Source organism: Nomascus leucogenys, chromosome 7b (assembly GCF_006542625.1).
Source record: "Nomascus leucogenys isolate Asia chromosome 7b, Asia_NLE_v1, whole genome shotgun sequence".
Taxonomy (NCBI): Eukaryota; Metazoa; Chordata; class Mammalia; order Primates; family Hylobatidae; genus Nomascus; species Nomascus leucogenys.
This window is the reverse complement of record NC_044387.1, coordinates 28,340,712-28,361,584: the sequence shown is the minus strand read 5'-3', so window position 1 is coordinate 28,361,584 and position 20,873 is coordinate 28,340,712. Positions and strand designations below refer to the sequence as shown.

At 38.4% G+C, this 20,873-nt stretch overlaps 2 protein-coding genes across 3 annotated transcripts in view; both read left to right on the top strand.

Annotated features, from left to right (window-relative positions):
* Window positions 1–10,904, top strand: part of INTU (inturned planar cell polarity protein) — an 83,573-nt gene extending 72,669 nt beyond the window's left edge. Inside the window, exon 16 of the mRNA XM_003264640.3 lies at window positions 543–10,904. Within this exon, the coding sequence (XP_003264688.1) occupies window positions 543–654 (112 nt within the window). The 3' untranslated portion in view covers window positions 655–10,904. The remainder of the gene's footprint in view (window positions 1–542) is intronic.
* A 3,511-nt stretch (window positions 10,905–14,415) lies between these two features.
* The window catches only part of SLC25A31 (solute carrier family 25 member 31), a 44,140-nt gene continuing 37,682 nt past the window's right edge, over window positions 14,416–20,873 (top strand). For both annotated transcript variants that reach the window (XM_012507679.2, XM_003264641.4), the window contains exon 1: window positions 14,416–14,785. In XM_012507679.2, coding sequence (XP_012363133.1) covers window positions 14,554–14,785 — 232 coding nt within the window. In that variant the 5' untranslated portion in view covers window positions 14,416–14,553. The remainder of the gene's footprint in view (window positions 14,786–20,873) is intronic.

Genomic DNA, 20,873 nt, shown 5'->3' with positions numbered 1-20,873 from the left:
AATTTAAGAAAATCAGGCAGAACTATCTCCACTTTAAATAGATCAATTTATATACATTAGTATTGATTAAATAGATTTGAATTTTAACTCTTTGAGAAAACCAAACAAAATTTCAATGTTAATTCCAGTTCAGTTCTATTTGCCAAAAAAAACTACCATATATTTAATGGTTTAATAAAAATTAAACATTAGAAATTAAAGAGCAATAAAATATTTAATAATTATTGTGCCTGTGATACTAGTGCTATTGCCTTTATTGTAATAACTAGATTTACTATTTAAAAACTGAATGGTATCATAATACATATTGATAAAATAGGATTATTACACTCTACAGCAATAAAAACTAATTGACCTAAGACATATATTATTTATTTAGAAATAAATCTAGCTGCTTTCTCCCTAGTACAGATTTAGATTCACGGATTTTAAATTTATTACTGATGCTTTCAGAAACAAAAATTAAATTAATTGGACGGTTAGAGTTTTTGTTGTTGTTGTTGTTTTAATTTCTGAAATGAGTGTGTTCTTTTCTTCTGCAGGAGACTTTTTCTTCATCCAAAACCTCAAGAACTTTATGTCTGTTTTCATGACTCAGTCACAGAAATTGCCATTGAAATAGCTTTTAAATTGTTCTTTGGGTTAACCTTGTAGCTGTGCTTTCTTGATGTGTAGAAACACGTGCATAGAGGATCAAACACTGTCAGAATTGCTGAAATCAATACACAAAGAGATGAAGTTTAGCTTCTTTTTACTTTTCAATATTGAACGTAATATTGTTAAGTATTGAGATGAAATGCTGTTGGATTTGATACATTAAATCTTAATGTAATATTGTAAGACTTTTGAGAATATACTTGATTAAAATGTGAAAGAAGGGATTGTTAACTTATTGCTATTTTGGTATATAATGTTAATTTATTGACTAGTTTGAAATAATGTGAAGTTTTTTATATAAGATTAATATAGGAAATGTTTATTCTTGAAAAATACCCAATTTGTTGTTTATTTTTCTCAAAATTCATACTGATATCTGGTGAAACAATTATGAAATTGGGAGGAGGTGACCAGGTGCTGTAACTAAGTAGTGCTATGACCATGAGCAAGTTTTTGTACCTCTCTAAGCTCAGAGTTTTCATGTAAAATGAGATGAGTGCATTGAGGTTTCAAAAATACCTCTTAAGTAGAATGTGCTTTTATTTTATTTTAGTTTTAGTTTTAGTTCTGGGTACATGTGCAGGATGTGCAGGTTTGTTACATAGGTAAACGTGTGCCATGGCAGTTTGCTCCACCTATCAACCCATCACCTAGGTATTAAGCCTAGCATGCATTAGCTATTTTTCCTAATACCCTCCCTACCTCCACAACAGGCCCCTTTGTCCATGTGTTCTCATGGTCAGCTCCCATTTATAAGTGAGAACCTACAGTGTTTGGTTTTCTGTTCCTGCATTAGTTTGCTGAGGATAATGGCTTCCAGCTTCATCCGTGTCCCTGCAAAGGACATGATCTCATTCCTTTTTGTGGCTGCATAGTATTCCATGGTGTATATGTACCACATTTTCTTTATCCAGGCTATCACTGATGGGCATTTGGGTTGATTCCATGTCTTTGCTATTGTAAATAGTGCTTCAATGAACCTATGTGTGCATGTATATTTGTAATTGAATGATTTATATTCCTTTGGGTATAAACCCAGTAATGGGATTGCTGGGTCAAATGGCATTTACGGTTTTAGATCTTTGAAGAATCACCACACTGTCTTCCACAATGGTTGAACTAATTTACATTCCCACCAACAGTGTAAAAGCATTCCTATTTCCTCACAGCCTTGCCAGCATCTGTTATTTCTTGACTTTTTAATAATGGCCACTCTGACTGGTGTGAGATGATATCTCATTGTGGTTTTGATTTGCGTTTCTCTAATAATCAGTGATATTGAGCTTTTTTTTCATATGTTTGTTGGCAGCATGAATGTCTTCTTTTGAGAAGTGTCTGTTCATGTCGTTTGCCCAGTTTTTAATGTGGTTCTTTTTTTTTCTTGTAAATTTGTTTGAGTTCCTTGTAGATTCTGGATATCAGATCACTGTTGGATGGATAGATTGCCAAAATTTTCTCCCACTCTGTAGGTTGCCTGTTCATTCTGATGATAGTTTCTTTTGCTGTGCAGAAGGTCTTTAGTTTAACTAGATCCCATTTGTCAAGTTTTGCTTTTGTTGCAGTTGCTTTTGTGATTTCATCGTGAAATCTTTGCCCATGCCCATGTCTTAAATGGTATTGCCTAGATTTTCTTCTAGGGATTTTATAGTTTTGGGCTTTACATTTAAGCCTTTATTCTATCTTAATTTTTTGTATAAGTTGTGAGGAATGGGTCCAGTTTCAATTTTCTGCATATGGACAGCCAGTTCTCCCAGCACCATTTATTAAATAAGGAATCCTTTTCCCCATTGCTTGTTTTTCTCAGGTTTGTTGAAGATCAGATGGTTGTAGATGTGCAATCTTATTTCTGAGTTATCTATTCTATTCCACTGGTCTATGTGTCAGTTTTTGTACCAGTACCATGCTGTTTTGGTTATTGTACCCTTACAGTACAGTTTGAAGTTTGGTAGTATGATGCCTCCAGCTTTGGTCTTTTGGCTTAGGATTGCCTTGGCTATACAGGCTCTTTTTTTGGTTCCATATAAATTTTAAAATAGTTTTTTCTAATTCTGTGAAGAATATCAATGGTAGTTTAATGGGAATAACATTGACTCTATAAATTACTTTGGGCAGTATGGCTATTTTCATGATATTGATTCTTCCTGTCTGTGAGCATGGAATATTTTTCCATTTGTTTATGTCCTCTCTGGTTTCCTTGAGCAGTGGTTTGTAGTTCTCCTTGAAGAGGTCCTTCACTTCCCTTGTTAGCTGTATTCCTCGGTATTTTATTCTCTTTGAAGCAATTGGGAGTAGGAGTTCATTCATGATTTGGATCTCTGCTTGCCTGTTGTTGGTGTATAGGAATGCTGGTGACTTCTGCACAATGATTTTGTATCTTGAGACTTTGCTGAAGTTGCTTATCAGCTTAAGAAGCTTTTGGGTTGAGACAATGGGGTTTTCTAGATATAGGATAATGTCCTCTGCAAACAAAGACATTTTGACTTCCTCTCTTCCTGTTTGAATACCCTTTATTTCTTTCTCTTGCCTGATTGCCCTGGCCAGAACTTCCAGTACTATGTTGAATAGTGGTGAGAGAGGGCATCCTTGTCTTGTGCTGGTTTTCAAAGGGAGTGCTTCCAGCTTTTGCCCATTCAGTATGATATTGGCTGTGAGTCTGTCATAAATGGCTCTTATTATTTTGAAGTATGTTCCTTCAATACCTAGTTTATTGAGAGTTTTTAACATGAAAGGATGTTGAATTTTATTGATGGCCTTTTCTGCATCTATTGAGATAATCATGTGGTCTTTGTCTTTAGTTCTGTTTGTGTGATGAACTACATTTATTGATTTGCATATGTTGAACCAGCCTCACATCCTGGGAATGAAGCCAACTTGATCGTGGTGGATAAGCTTTTTGATGTGCTGCTGGATTCAGTTTGCCAGTATTTTATTGAGAATTTTTGCATTGATGTTCATCAGGGATATTGGCCTGAAATTTTCTTTTTTTGTTCTATCTCTGCCAGGTTTTGATATCAGGATGATGCTGGCCTCATAGAATGAGTTAGGGAGGAGTCTCTCCTTTTCATTTGTTTGGAATAGTTTCAGAAGAAGTGGTATCAGCTTCTCTTTGTATTTCTGGTAGAATTCAGCTGTAGATCCATCTGGTCCTGGGCTTTTTTTGGTTGGTAGCCTGTTAATTACTGCCTCAATTTCAGAACTTTTATTGGTCTATTCAGTAATTTAACTGCTTCCTGGTTCAGTCTTGGGAGGGTGTATGTGTCCAGGAATTTATCCATTTCTTCTAGATTTTCGAGTTTATTTGCACAGAGCTGTTATGGTATTCTCTGATGGTTGTTTATATTTCCGTGGGATCAGTGGTAATATCCCCTTTATCATTTTTCATTGTGTCTATTTGATTCTTCTCTCTTCTCCTTTATTAGTCTGGCTAATGGTCTATTTTGTTAAACTTTTGAAAAAAAAAAAACCCCAGCCCCTGGATTCATTTATTTTTTGAAGGGTTTTTCATGTCTCTAGCTCCTTCATTTCCACTCTGATTTTGGTTATTTTTTGTCTTCTGCTGGCTTTTGGGTTTGTTTGCTCTTGGTTCACTAGTTCTTTTAGTTGTGATACTAGGGTGTCAATTTGAGATCTTTCTAGCTTTTTGATGTGGACATTTAGTGCTATAAATTTCCCTCTTAACACTGCTTTAGCTGTGCCCCAGAGATTCTAGTACATTGTCTCTTTGTTTTCATTGGTTTCAAAGAACTTCTTGATTTCTCTCTTAATTTCGTTATTTACCCAGGAGTCATTCAGGAGCAGGTTATTCAATTTCCATGTAGTTGTGTGGTTTTGAGTGACTTTCTTACTCTTGAGTTCCAATTTGATTGTGCTGTGATCTGAGAGACTGTTTGTTATTACTTCAGTTCTTTAGCATTTGCTGAGGAGTGATTTACTTCTAATTGTGTGATCAATTTTAGAGTAAGTACCATGTGGCACTGAGAAGAATATATATTCTGTTGTTTGGGGGTGGAAAGATCTGTAGATATTTATCAAGTCCCACTTGATCCAGAGCTGAGGTCAAGTCCTGAATATCTTTGTTAATTTTCTGTCTCAATGATCTAATATTGACAGTGGGGTGTTAAAGTCTCCCACTATTATTGTGTGGAAATCTAAGTCTCTTTGTGGGTCTCTAAGAACTTGTTTTATGAATCTGAGTGCTCCTATATTAGGTGCATATATATTTAGGATAGTTAGCTCTTCTTGTTGAATTGACCCCTTTACCAGTATGTAATGCCTTTGTCTTTTTTTCAATCTTTGTTTGTTTAAAGTCTTTGTCAGAAACTAGGATTGCAGCCTCTCCTTTTTTCTGTTTTCCTTTTGCTTGGTAGATTTTCCTCCATCCTTTTATTTTGAGTCTATGTGTGTCCTTACGTGTGAGATGGGTCTCTTGAATACAGCACACTGATGGATTTGACTCTTTGTCCAGCTTGCCTTCTGCATCTTTTGTTTGGGGCATTTAGTGCATTTACATTTAAGGTTAATATTGTTATGTGTGAATTTTATCCTGACATCATGATGCTAGTTGGTTATTTTGCAGACTTGTTTATGTTTTTGCTTCATAGTGTTACTGATCTGTGTATTTCAATGTGTTTTTTGTAGTGGCTGGTAACAGTTTTTCCTTTCCATATTGAGTGCTTCCTTCAGGAGCACTTGCAAGGCAGGCCTGGTGGTGACGAATTCCCTCAGCACTTGCTTGTCTGAAAAAGATTTTATTTCTCCTTCACTTATGAAGCTTAGTTCAGCCAGATATGAAATTCTAGGTTGGAAATTCTTTTCTTTAAGAATGTTGAAAATTGGCCCCCAACCTCTTCCGGCTTATAAGGTTTCTGCTGAGAAGTCTGCTGTTAGTCTGATGGGCTTCCCTTTATAAGTGACCTGGCCTATCTCTCTGACTGCCCTTAACATTTTTTCCTTCATTTCAGTCTTGGAGAATCTGATGATTATGTGTCTTGGGGTTGATCTCATGGAGTATTGTATTGTATTGTATTGGGGTTCTCTGGATTTCCTGAATTTGAATGTTGACCTGTCTTGCTAGGTTGGAGAAGTTTTCCTGGATGATATCCACAAGTGTGTTTTCCAACTTGGTTCCATTCTTCTGTCTCTTTCAGGTATATCTATCAGTTGTAGGTTCAGTCTTTTAACATAACCCCATAGTTTTCAGAGGTTTTGTTCGTTCCTTTTCATACTTTTTTCTCTAATCTTGTCTACCTGCCTTATTTCAGCAAGATAGTCTTCAAACTCTGATCTCCTTTCTTCCACTTAGTCTATTCGGTTATGGATACTTGTGTTTGCATTATAAAGTTCTCGTGTTTTGCAGCTCCATTAGATCATTTACATTCCTCTCCAAACTGGTTATTCTATTTAACATCTCCTATAATGTTTTATCATGGTTCTTAGCTTCTTTGCAGTGAGTTAGAACATATTCCCTTAGCTTGGTGAAGTTTGTTATTTCCCATCTTGGATGGATGATTGACATTCATCCATCTCAGCCTCAGCCCAGTTCTGTGTCCTTGCTAGAGACATGTTGCAATCTTTTGGAGGAGAAAAGGCACTCTGGCTTTCTGAGTTTTCCGTATCCTTGCATTCTTTCTCATTTTCATGGGTTTATCTACCTTTGATGTTTGAGGCTGCTGACTTTTGGATGGGGTTTTTGTGGTGTCTTTTTTGTTGATGTTGTTGCGTTCTGTTTTTCTTTTAGCAGTCAGGCCCCTCTTCTGTAGGGCTGCTGCAGTTTGCCTGGGGTCCACTCTAGTCCCTATTCGCCTGGGTCTCTCGTCACCCTGGAGATATCACCAGCAGAGGCTGCAGACCAGCAAAGATGGCAGCCTGCTCCTTCCTCTGGGAGCTCTGTTCCAGAGGGGCACTGCCTGATGCTACACAGAATGCTCCTGTATGAAGTGTCTGGAGACTCCTGTTGGGAGGTCTCAGTCAGGAGGAGTGGGGTCAGAGAACCACTTAAATAAGCAGTCTGTCTGCCTCTTGACAGGGTGGGTGTGCAACACTGTGGGGAATCCCCCTCATCTGGGCTGCCTTGACTCTCCAGAGCCAGCAGGCAGAGAAGACTAAGATCACTGATCCATGATACTGCAGCCGTCCTTCCTCCTAGGGGCTCCTCTCAGGGTTATCAGTGTTTTGTCCACAAACCCCTGGCTGGGGATGCTGAGATTCCCACAGGGAGGCCCTGTCCAGTGAAGAGGAGTGAATCTGGGTTCCACCCCATCTTGCTGGTGCTAGCAGCAAGGGAAAGTGGCCAATTGGAGCCACAGTGATGGCAGCCTCCCCTCCCCTCCCTTCTCCCCCATCTCCTTCCCCACTTCCAGAACTCAGTCTTAGGCAGTTTCTAGCTGGTGGGGGAGGATTACAAGCCAGTAGTTTTAGCTTATGGAGTTTTGTGAGAGCAAGGCTGCTTGGCTCCCTAGCTTCAGCCCCTTCCCCATGAGAGTGGACAGATCTCCTGCCTCACGGGAGTTCCCAGAGCCGGAGTATGCAAATACTCCAGTGTCTCAGTGCCTGCTCAAAGCGGCTGCCCACCCAAGCACAGATTTGTGCTTGGGACCCAAAGCTCTGGTAGCATTGGCTCAGGAGGGAACCTCCTGATCTACAGGTTGCAAGGATCTGTGGGAAAAGCCTGGTTTTCAGGGAGGGGAAGCAAAATCCTTCACCGTCTCCCTTGGCTGGAGGAGGGAGTTCACTTTGCTGCGTGCAGCTCCTGGATGGGATCTTGCTCCACCCTGTTTTTGCTCGCTCTCCGTGGGTCATGCCAGCCACCTAGCAGTCCCAATAAGAGAACTTCGGTACCTCAACTGAAGATGCAGAGTTTACTCACAGTTTTCTTCCTTCTTGGTGGGAGCTGCAGAGCAGAGCTGCCTCTCTTTGACCATCTTGGCTCTCTGTTCTACTTTTTTTTTTTTTTTTTTTTTTTTTTTGCCCCTTGCATGTTGGTCACCTCCTAAATTAGTAATGTGTAAGTACTTATTCCTTATCAGATACTTTTCATTAATTTAACTATCCTAGTACATACCTCACTGTGGGGAAAGGGGAAAGATGAAAATTAAACTTACTTTTTATTTATTTGATTCTCTTTAAGTTTCAGGTAAGCTCGATTTTGACTAGAATATATATATGTGTGTGTGTATATATGTGTATTTTTTAAACTATTTGTCAACTTTCATTTTTTTTGTTTTTGTTAAAATACATTCAGCAGCTAGGCTTGGTGGCTCATGCCTGTAATCTCAACACTTTGGGAGGCTGAGGCAGGTGGATCGCTTGAGTCCAGGAGTTCAAGACCAGCCTGAGCAACATAGCAAAAATTCCATCTCCACAAAAAATACAAAAATTAGCCAGGTGTGGTAGCACTGTCTTTTAACAGTCCCAGATACCTGGGAGGCTGAGGTGGGAAGATCACCTGAGCTCAGTCGGTTGAGGCTGCAGTGAGCTATGATCATGCCACTGCACTCTAGCCTGGGCAACACAGTGAGACCCTGTTTCAAAAAAAAAAATCACATTCAAGTATATTTCACATGCATTTTATATACTTCATGAATTTCAGGAAAGCTGCATGTAAATCTTCTTTTAAAACTAAATCATGTTAAAGACACTGAAAAAGTTAACTAAAATTATATGGTGACTTCTTTTATAAAATACTAATTTTTGGCCGGGCGCAGTGGTGGCTCACGCCTGTAATCCCAGCACTTTGGAAGGCCGAGGCGGGTGGATCATGAGGTCAGGAATTCGAGACCAGCCTGACCAACATGGTGAAACCCCATCTCTACTAAAAATACAAAAATTAGCTGGGCGTGGTGGTGTGCACCTGTAATCCTAGCTACCTAGGAGGCTGAGGCAGGAGAATCGCTTGAACCCAGGAAGCAGAGGTTGCAGTGAGTCAAGATCATGCCACTGCACTTCTGCCTGAGGAACAGAACGAGATTCCGTCTCAAAAAAAAAAAAAAAAAATACTATTATCTTAGAAATATAGATCATTATGCATTGGGTTTTTTCAAAGGGGGAACACTTTAGTGAACAATAGTTTACTTGACCTTTAGTTGGAAAAGAAAACTAATGGTGGAGAATTTTCTTTGGCTGTGAGAATTTGGTAGATTGAGAGGAAGTAAGAACATCAATACTGCATTTTTACTTGACATTTACCCTGTAGATCCTTCTAGAGGTTCAGTGCCCCCAAGACATTCCAACACTGAGCTGTTTCTTCTCCAGGTCTTAAGCTTTGAAGACAAGCTATACCAGCACATCTAAAATCGGTCTCTACATTTTTCCATCTTAAACATGAGCTGTCCAGCTTAGTCAAAACTAACTGCAAAACACTGGATGTACCATTTGAGTCACTTGGTCTTAAAAGAAACACTACTATCACTGTGTCATAGTTTGAGAGATTTTCACCTAAGCATTTAAGTTGCAAACCACTACATATTTGTCCCATTAGTGACTAGTGGGCCTTAATTTTGGCATTCAAATTGGTAAAGAAATGCTTGAAATGCTATAGAAAATAGCTTAAGGCCAGGCACAGTTGCTCACACCTGTAACTCCAGCACTTTGGAAGGCTGAGGCAGGCAGATCACTTGAGGTCAGGAGTTTGAGACCAGCCTGGTCAACATGGTGAAACCCTGTCTCTACTAAAAATATTAAAAAGAAAAAATTAGCCAGGCGTGGTGGCAGGTGCCTGAAGTCCCAGCTACTTGGGAGGCTGAGGCAGGAGAATCACTTGAAGCCAGGAAGCAGAGGCTGCAGTGAGCCTAGCTCATGCCACTGCCACTCCAGCCTGGGCAACAGAACAAGGCTCTGTTTAAAAAACAAAACTTGAAATATCCTCCCCTTAAGATCACAATATTGTCATATGCTACCATTTGACTCACAACTGCTGTCTTAGGACTGCTTATTTACATATATATGTATTAAGACACTTTGGTTAAAACAATTTATTAAATGTCTTAAATTTCTGGATATGTCCTTGAAAATACCATGAACTACTTCTAATACTGATAATTATGAATAAATGTAGCTGTGGATCACCTCAGGTTTTCATACAAACTGAACTAAGATAGGGTTTTATCATAGGAGACTTTTTGTTTCATTTAATGAAATTTTGATGTGTTGAACTGCTTTCCTGGTATCAGAGAAACATGAGACCATCGCTCAATAATGGAAATAAAAAGGCAGAGCAGACTACTGATCTTAATAAAAGGAAAATTATTTGCTGTATCGTAGATGTGCAGTAATTTCCATGTTAAAGAGGCACTGCATTTTTAAGAAATAAAATCACACATCTTATTTTTTCATTTCTAAATGGATATTGAACTAAGCTCTGTAAGCAAACTTAGCTGCCTATTTTTCCAAATATGTATCAAACTGATTATCAGACAATAAAGTGCCTATTACTTTATTAAATAAAGGGGGACAGGATGACAGTGCAGATATCCTAGAAATATGCTTTAGAAGACATAGAAACATTGGTAAATTGGATTTTATTAGTATCATGCAAATATTCCCTTCCACCAGCAACTATTAATGTGAAAAACTATATATAGCTAGCATTTTTTAAAATATCAAATACTGTCTCATTATCATATGTTTTAGCCCCCCGAAATTACATTTTAGACTCTTACTTTCTCTCCCCCTCCCCTTTCTTTAGCTCTTGTTTTTGTCTTGCCAGAGAAGTGTACCTAGTAAGGGAATGTTTCTTATTTGTGCCAAGGAACTATTGATGATGCTTTATAATGGCAAGATAGTATTTTGTAATACCTGCTTTTTTATATTTCTAATACAAATGGGCAAAGCTGTAAAACCAATTTACTAGGTTTTTCTGCTTTGGACATTACTGTACATGTTAATTCTCTCTAAACAGTGCCTGGCACATATTACATGCTATAAAAGTATTAGCTACTACTGCTACCATTTATTATTATCATTATTAAATATCCATTGGTTGAAAAACCAAGTAGTCAGCTAAATGATACCTGCTACTGTACAAAATGTTGGGGAAAAGCTGAGAAAATCATTTATCAATAAACAGTTTTCAGAACAAGAATTTATACTTCGGATATTTTTAAATTATTAAATGTTACTAAACTTTATGCACCAAAACTGTATGAAATAATTTAATTTTGCAGAGTTGTGTTTCTATATTCTATGTAATTAAAGCTATTTTTATACTATATGATAGTTTTAAATAAAACTGGTTTGGAGGTTTGTTTGCAGTTGTATTGCCTTTTCATGCATTCATCCAACATGTATTTATTGCATTTCTACCCTGTGCCAAGCGCTGATGTGGAGGCAGAGGCTATAGCAATGAATAAAACAGCTAAAAATTCCTGCCCTCATGGAGTTTATGTTCCAATGGGAGAGGCATACCACAGACAAGATAAATAAGTAAAATATGTAAATGCTAAGAGAAAAAATCGTGAAGAAAGAAAAGGGGATATAAGATGTGGCAGACAGGGTAACCAAGGAAAGGGTTGCTGAGGTGACTGTAGGCCTAAAGTGAGGAAACTAATCATGCTGATTTCTCCGGAGAGCAAAGTGAACAGAACAAAGATCCTGAGACTCTACACTTTTAATATTAACATAAATCACTAGAATTTTTTTCCTTCCCTAATCAGTAGGTAAAATCAATGCAGTAAATTACTCATTTTCAGCTCCAACCTATTGAAGAGTTGATTCAGTGCTTTTAATAAGGTTAAAAAGCTATTGGGTGCTGTGACTCACTACTGTAATCCCAGCACTTTGAAAGGCTGAGGCGGAAGGACTGCTTGAGTCCATGAGTTCAAGACAAGCTTGGGCTTGTCTTGACAGGGAGACCCCATCTCCACAAAAAATTTAAAAAATTAGCTGGATATGGTGGTATTTGCCTGTAGTCCTAGCTACTCGGGAGGCTGAGGTGGGAGAATCACATGAGCCCAGGAGTTCAAGGCTTCCGTGTGCCATGATCTTGCCACTGCACTCCAGTCTGGGTGCAGAGTGAGACCCCATCTCAACAAAAAGTTTTTTAAAAGGTTACAAAGCTACATTTCTAAGCTGATATTTTCACTTTTGTCTGTCTTCTATCAATGAATACATGTCAGAAATAAGCTTGATATCATAAAGGAATATGATATAAACATTGTCAACTATCAAATCAAATGTTAGAGGGGGGTAGAAAGAGAAAATTGCCCTGGAGAGCAGCAGAACACTTCCTTTCTGTCCTCAGAGATGGTTCCTTTGACCTTTCTTGGATCTTAAAAAGACACTCTTACCTGTAGTGATTCAAGTAATTTCCCCCTTTAATTTCTCCCTATGTGCCTGCTAATGCTTCAAATTCCCTTGAAGGAGAATGAAACCTTTCATTTTTCAGGTGTTTGCTAATAAAAAGCCAATTGTTTATTGAATTTACAATGAATTTGACAAAGGATTTTGAAGTCAATGCAATGGAAAGACTTTCAATTTTGTTTAAGCCTAGGAATTAATTAATTAATGCTTTAGACACATTAATCTGGCTGCTGCATGTGAAAGAGAGAAACAGAGATTCGAGTTGGAAAACCCAGTTAAGAGTTGAATAAGCCAGTTGGGCGCAGTGGCTCATGCCTGTAATCCCAGCGCTTTGGGAGGCCGAGGCGGGTGGATCACTTGAGGTCAGGAGTTTGAGACCAGCCTGGCCAATATGGTGAAACCCTGTCTCCACTAAAAATACAAAACTTAGCTGGGTGTTGTGGTGGACGCCTGTAATCCCAGCTATTTGGGAGGCGGAAGCAGGAGAATTGCTTGAAACCCGGGTTTCAGTGAGCCAATATTGCACCACTGCATTCCAGCCTGGCCAACAGAGCGAGACTCTGTCTCAAAAAAAAAAAAGTTGAATAAGCCACCATGGAAAGGAAGTAGCACCAAACATACGATATCAGTAGGACTTGCCAACTGATTTTATGTGAGGTAATCAAAATATTGACAACATTCCTGGTCTGGAATCCTTCTGACCTAAATGGTTTTTTACTAGTGACAAGTACTAGTAGAAGGGTTATAACACACTTAAGACAAAGGAAAAATTAGAACCTAACATTCAAAAAAAGCTAAAAACTCATCTCACCTTTTATAGATGTGTTGTAAGGCTCTGCAGGTCCTACAGAGTAAGAGGTGATAAGATGGGATCTCCATTTATTTCAAACCACCAAACGAGCTGTAAAAAGGGGTATATTAAATGCTACTATAGAAGGATTTCCATGATACGTTAAGTGAAAAAAGTGAGGTGGAAGAAAAAGACAAACGTTATGTACAGGCTAGACGTACGTCTACTGAGTATTTTTGTCGAAAGAAGTCAAACCTGAATCTGCCAACCTCCTCTAAATGAGTTCTCAAAGTGCAGTTTGGAAAACCCCTCTGTGTCACGGAGACAGGAACACCGTGAGGTAAAAGGTATTTTCTTAAATGATACTATTATTTGCCTTTTTCACTTTCATTCTGTCCTGAATAAACAGTGGAGTTTTCCAGTGGCTACATGTGTGATATCGCAACAGACTGAATGCAAAAGCAGTAATGTGAATCTAGCTGTCTTTTATTAAGCCAGACATTAGAGATTCAAAAATATAAAACAATACTATTTTTCTACTACATTTTTTATTTAAAAGTCTTATGTACGCTATCCTGTAATGGATTATTTTTATTTTAAATGAATTAAATGTTTTTAAATTGTGTTTTAATTTCTGCGTGGTAAATGCCAATATACATAATAAAAACAGAAGCTTCATTGTGTCTTCAATAATTTTTTTAAGAGACAGCGTCCGGCTCTGTTGCCCAGGCTGGAGTGCAGTGGTGAGATCATAACTCGCTGCAGCCTACAACTCCCGGGCTCAAGCAATTCTCCTGTCTCAGCCTCCTAAGTAGCTATACTTAGGACTACAGGCTTGTGCAGCCACGCCCAGCTATTATTTTTTTTGTAAAGGAGGGGTCTCACTATGTTGCCCATGCTGGACTCGGCCCAAAGTTTTGGGATTACTGGTACCTGGCCTTCAATAATTTTTCAGAGTGAAAAAGAGGGGTCCTGCAATCGAAAAGTTTGTGAACTACTCTTCTAGATAGGTCATTGGCCCTCAACCCTAGAATTAGAATTACTTCAAACATTAGAATTACCTGGAGAATTTAAATACTGATGCCAGGCCTCACTTCTAGACGTTCTGATGTAATGTGCAGGGCCTAATCCCAAACATCAATTTGAAAAACAAAACAAAACATCCCTCATCCCCTTGAATGTGCAGTCTGGATTGAGAACCACTGCTCTGGATATTATCAATTTAAATACAATATGAAAAAGAGGAACACGTATTATGCTATGGGGGCACAATCATCAAAACGACACAGAAAGTGACTAGACAAAGGATCCCTGCTTAAAGGAACGGATTAAAGCAATTTCCAAGGGAATTTGAAGCATTAACAGGCACATAGGGTGCAATTTAAGGGGAACATCACTTGAATCACACAAAAGATAAGACTGTCTTTTTTTAAGATGCCAAGAAAGGTCAAAGGAACCATCTCTGGTCAAAGAAAACGTAACGGATTAAAGCGATTAAGAAAGTAAAGAGGGTAACACTAGGAACTAAAACTAAATTCTGATAATCTCACATTGCTGGCGTCACTGCGCATCCAGGAGCCACGTGTCAGGAGTCACGTGTCAGGCGTCACGTGTCAGGCGCCTGGTGGCTGGAGGCCGTTGGAGCGCCTGCGCAGCTTTTCCACACGCCCCACGCCGGCGCGGCGCTCTCCCAGCGTCCCAAGAGCCACTTTCTCGCCAGGACGATGCTACAGCGGTTTTCCGCCTCCCTTCATCGTCGCTCCCGTACTCATTTTTAGCCACTGCTGCCGGTTTTTATATCCTTCTCCATCATGCATCGTGAGCCTGCGAAGAAGAAGGCAGAAAAGCGGCTGTTTGACGCCTCGTCCTTCGGGAAGGACCTTCTGGCCGGCGGAGTCGCGGCAGCTGTGTCCAAGACAGCGGTGGCGCCCATCGAGCGGGTGAAGCTGCTGCTGCAGGTGCAGGCGTCGTCGAAGCAGATCAGCCCCGAGGCGCGGTACAAAGGCATGGTGGACTGCCTGGTGCGGATTCCTCGCGAGCAGGGTGCGTAAAGGCGGGCCGCCCCATGAGCCTCTCCCGGCGCCCCCGTCAGCTTCCCAGAGAAGAGGGGTGGCTGGGAGGGGCATGATTGTGGGCCCCACAACCACGGCTACAGCTGTCGGTGATGAATTTGCTTCTTACCCTTCCAGAATTTAGTTTCTCAACCTAACAGGCTCTGCTTTCCCAGGGCCGCGTTGGTCCTGACCAAGTCCTGGTACCGGGGAGACCACTGCCTTCTCTTTCTCTAAATCTGCTGCAGTGCGATTTACACCTTGGTGCACCTGTGCCAGGTCCAGAAGGAAAGTGGGTTACCTCCCAGGATTGAGGGAGATGCCATTAGGCACTCTGCTATAACTAGTACTATAAGTTGCTTAAATATTTGTTGGTATAATCACCCCACTGTGCTCCAGCATGGGCGACAGAGCGAGACCTTGTGTCAAAATCTATATGTATATTTGTTGAAATACTATGTCTAAGAGAAGTACAAATATGGGAGCACTAGGGCTTCCCAGAACTCTGAAACCTATTAGTGAAAAGAGGTTCTGCTTATTCTACTGAAGACCAAGGGGGCACTTCGTTCTGCCTAAAATTCAAGGGGGCGCTAAAAAAACAAACAAACAAACAAACAAACAAAAAAAACCCAACCCTCAGTCATCAAGATAAAAAGTATTTTAAGGCCAGGCGCGGTGGCTCACGCCTATAATCCTAGCACTTTGGAAGGCCGAGGCGGGCGGATCACTTGAGCTCGAGCTCAGGAGTTCTAGACGACCCTGGCTAACATGGCGAAACCCAGTCTCTACTAAATATACAAAAATTAGCCGGGCGTGGTGGCGCACGCCTGCAGTCCCAGCAACTTGGGGGACCCCGATGCAGGGGTTTCAGGGAGCCCAGATCGCGCCACTGCACTCCAGCCTGGATGGAGTGAGACCCTGTCTCAAAAAAACAAACAAAACTTTAGGGTCCTTCCGTTTCCGAAGCCCCTCTCTTTCACTAGAGAGAGAGCTGTTCTCCTTCCTCTTTATTTTTTCTATTAAACCTCCACTCCTAAAAACAGAAAAAAAAAAAAACTGTAAACTATTTTAATGCAATCTTTTAAAAATCAAGTCATGCAAAAAAATTAATAACGAACACAATATATACAAGTTTAAAATAAAGATGGGATCAGTATTACCAGTTTTTCTTTTTGCATCAAGCGCTGTCCTTATTCAAAATTTCATTTTTGTTCATCATGGATTTTTTCTATTAATATTGGAATGATTTAAAGAAATAACGAAAGTGCTTTGTGAACCATTGCTGCAAAATGGCTCCCAAGTTATCTAAAGGGATAAGTTTATCAGATATTTTATATAATCCACCCATATAGTTGGATTCAATAGAAAAATCTGTATGATCTTTTAAAAAGAAATAGACTTACTTATTGTGTATTCTCAAGAAATGAAGTGGCTTCAACTCCAGTGCAGACCTTTCTTTTAGTCCTGTTCTAGGGCCAGATACTGTCCCATTTAAAAAAGTACCTTGTACCCTAGGAATGCTAGGGATGTGGTTACAACTCTTCCAGACCTGTGGCATGGAGTATATGGGGTCAGGGGTAGAAACTTAATGCATCATCTGGGAGCTAAGCTCAGGTCTTTCATAGTTTGCCTCTCTCCACTCATTCATTTAATTAAAGCAAGCTTCTCATTTCCCGCAAGATTTTTTCAGGAAAAACAAGGAAAAGTCTCTTCTTCGTTTATATTCTAAGACTTCTGAAGAGAAGTAGGGGCCTCTCTATTACTAGCTTTTCTGCTTCAAATATTTTGTCAGGTAAAATGAAGTATTCTGGTCAGATAGGGCTGACTAGTGCTAATTTATTTCATATTTTTAATGTTTTTCACAATATTTAAACCTAAACGTATTCAATATGGCCCTTGTAAGTTGATATCATTCTCAAATGTATCCTGGTCCCTGCTTTAAGTTCCAAGATGAGAGGATCATAAGTAGAACTTGAAGATGTTTTCTATTATATATAAAGCTTTATGATATACCATGGTGTATCCTATGCTAAGAAATCAGTAATTTACAACAAGGATACTATTGCCATCTAGAGGCAATTTTGGAAACTTGTGGGGCAATTTTTTTTATTTAGCACAAAGATAGAGGGGTGTATACCTACATTACAATGGTATGAAAGGCAAGGGCCAGGAATGTTAAACGTCCTGCTGCTATATCCGGGCCAGTCATACATGATGAAGATTTATCCCACAACCTGAATGACTTTTAGATCTCCCCTTCGATTTTCGTGTAGCAGTGAAACCTGTTTATGATTCTCTAAGCCTAGAAATAACTTAACTCTGATTTACTTATAAACACACATGGTCTGGGTCATGATTTTAGTATACACTGATTCCAGTAATGCAGCTACCATATAAGGAAGTAGAAGAAAAGATTGTACTTTCTTCTGTTCAGAAGTTTACTAAGGGTTGTTCATCATTGCAGAAACTCATGTCAGCAACTCTGCTTATAGTATTTGGTCATCATTTATACAGGTTGAGTATCCGAAAAGCTTGGAACCAAAAGTTGTGGAATTTTTTATTTTTTCAGATTTTAGAATATTCTCATTATATTCACCACATGAGCATCCCTAATCTAAAATCCAAAATGCTCTAATAAGCATTTCCTTTGCCCATCATGTCAGTGCTCAAAAAGTTTCAGATTTTGGAGAATTTTGGATTTTTGGATTAGTGATTCTCAACCTGTATCATCTGTATTTGTAGCTATTGAATCTATGATGATTGTATGTATATTTGTACACATATTTATTTGACGTATTTCAAAATGTCAATATGCAGTTAATTACAACTGAATCGTTATAAGTAGAGGCAAGCTTGACTATTATATTTTTGGTATGGTCATGACCTACCAACTTTCTTATTTTAAAACATAAATTTCTTGCAATTTGCCTTCTCTTTCTTTTTTGAAAGTCAGGACACATGCACATCTTACGTGTCCTGAAGATTGTTTTTATGTTTTCTCTAATTTTATTCACAACTTTTCGTTTCTTTAGGCCATGTGAAATGAGCTGGAGAAAGAGACATGAACACAGAATGCACAACTAGATGCTCTCTAGTTTCTTACCTTATCTCTGCTTTCTTTCCATTACAAGGATAGATCTCTGCATTCTTGCCTTGAATATAGCTTTAAATATCACTTTGAGTGTTTTTGACACTTTTTATAAGCTTTTCTTGGCTTATGAAAGCTTCTGGATTTATCCTTATGTTGTTCTTAAAGATTTATTATATTATTTAGTTGGTTTTATCACCTTCCAACTTTGTATGTGTACTTTTATTTAACACTGTTTAAACCTTTATTATGCAAATAATGCATAATTATTGTAGAAAATTAGAAAATATAAAGAAGCAAAAAGTAATATCACTGCTAAAGTCACCACAGTTAACATTTTGGTTTTTCACTGAGCAAAATATGCATATGTAAATATGTGTTTAATCAAAGGAACTGTCTTATTAGTATATTGTAAATGTAGCCTTTTAAAGAACTGATCTTCTGGGTGTGGTGGCTCATGCCTGTAATCCCAGCACTTTGGGAGGCAGAGGTGGGCAGATCACTTGAGGCCAGGAGTTCAAGACCAGCCTCACCAACATGGTGAAACCCAGTCTCTACTAAAAATACAAAAATTAGCTGGGCATGGTGGCGCACGCCTATAGTCCCAGCTACCTGGGAAGCTGAAACACAAGAATCACTTGAACCTGGGAAGCACAGGCTTCAGTGAGCCAAGATCGTGCCACTACACTCCAGCCTGGGTACAGAGCAAGACTGTCTCAAAAAAAGATCCATACAGTCTCATTTTTACAAGCCTATCCAAACTCTTTTAGGAGTTCTGTGTCATGAGTTTATCAGCTTTCATCTAAGCTTTTCCCAAACCCATTTTTCTGAAGACTTAGAACAGTAAGGTTTTTTAATATCCTAGGGTCCATCTTGAAGATGCTATTTTGGGGTATGGGAAGAAAATACTAGGTATTTTATTTATATGTACTTCAAGTAAAATACAAAAATAAATTTTACTGATATTTAATATATAAATTGGTATTATCACCTATGCTTGGGCCCAGTGTCAGTTACATATCACAGGACATTAAGGGATCCTGAGAAAAAGAGTGGGAGTTACACAGGTTAGAGGGAATGACAAGCACCTTTCCTCAATAATATATTATTGTTTATGTTTGCCCAATTAACTGGATTTATAAATTCTATTATCAGGTTTTAACTAAATCCTCAAAACATGGACAAAACTTTGAAAAAGATTCTGCCGTGAAAACCAAATCAAGAGTAACACCAATATCAAATGATGAACCACAAGAAAAAGACATAGCTGATGCCATTTACTCCAAGAAATGGCATATTATTTCATCATTCACATGACAGTCAGTGTAGAAACAATGACAGTCTAATTGGACCTGAGACAAGAAGACTATTTGAAATATAGATTCCTATATACTGTTCTTAAAAATGAACCTCACCCTAACAGTGCCTTGAGATAATAGCAAATGATGGTGTGAAAACATCATAATTAGCAAGATACTTGAAAATATTATTTTTCATCTTTTAAATAAATGTTTAACTTTGCTTTAATATCATCTAACATTCAAGTTTCCCTAACAACCCTATCTAAATAGCCTTTTATTATTCCCAATCTTCATATATTGTTTTTTTCTTTATAGTTTTTTATTGCTAATAGACATAGTTATTTGCTACCTATCTCCCTGGTCCCTCCCTCTTAAGATGTAAGCTCCGTAAGATCAGGAACATTGTTCCTAATGCTGTCCCCAGTGGGCACAAAATGTCTGCTGTGGAGGAGGTACCAAATAAAAGTTTTTAAATGAAAAATCTTTATCTCATTCTTTAATTTATATTTTGAGTATGTTTTACAGATGTATATAATATGGTATAGTTGCAAATGTATATAATTTATTAATGTATACTATTTGGAAGTCATGCAGACTTTTTTTTTAATTGATAGGCATATCATCAAAACATGTTGAACCTTCTCTGCAAAAAAAAAAAAAAACAACGTTGGTTTAGACTGTATATCCAAACATGCCTAACATTCTTGTTCTTGGCAAGGCCAGCCAGTAAATGGCCCAGTAACTTGCTCCTGTCACTTTTATTTCAATTCTTATTTTATTTGTTCAAAATTAGGTTCAGAGCAGGTTTTTCTCATCCTTCTTAAATTTTGAAGAAATTTTTTTCTTAGGGATTAGGTCAGAAACTTTTGAACTTTTATTTATTTATTTTACTTTTAATGGAGAAAGAGGTCACCATCACTATATTTTTCTCTACCAATTTTGTGATATATATTAAGAAACCATCCATTTATTCTGTATGACTAGAGAGTCAAAACGTTCCTGCCATTGTATCACTTCTGCTTTAACCTTGTTTTATTCTAACCAAAAAATACTGTTTTATCCAGAATGAATTTTTATATAGAGGCAATAGAAGTGCAATAACTCTAGACCTGGAGTCAAATGGACCTAGAACCAAGTCTCAGCCTTTCCCATACCTTGTAACTTTGAACAGTTTTTATTTAACCTTTCTCAGCCCCAGTTTCCTCAGTGATATACTGGTATAATAACTATACCTATCTGATACGGTAGTTGTGAGGATTAAAGAAGATAATACATGTAAAATATTCAACATGCGTCTATACCGTAGTGCTCAAGTAATTGTAACTAATGTGTTTGTGTGTGTTCTTGAATTTATAAACATATACTCCAGATGTTCATTTGTAAATGAAATAATTTGGGATAAACTTGCATTACACATAGAGTAGATTTTTGTAATCTATCCAAGGGAACTGGAACCTATGTAGTGCATAGCATATCTAAGTAGAGTTGAATTAAAACGCTGAAACCTGACTCCCAAAAATAGTTAGAAAATGTATTCAGAATTTTACTTAGGGGCTCCTCCTGTGTTGTACTCTTAGCAGGGACATTGGAGTTTCTAACAGCAAGGTACAGCAGAGGCAAAGAAGGAAATAAGAATAAGATGTTTTAGTGTGATCTATGGGAAAAGAGGTTAAAACAAGAGTTCTTAACCT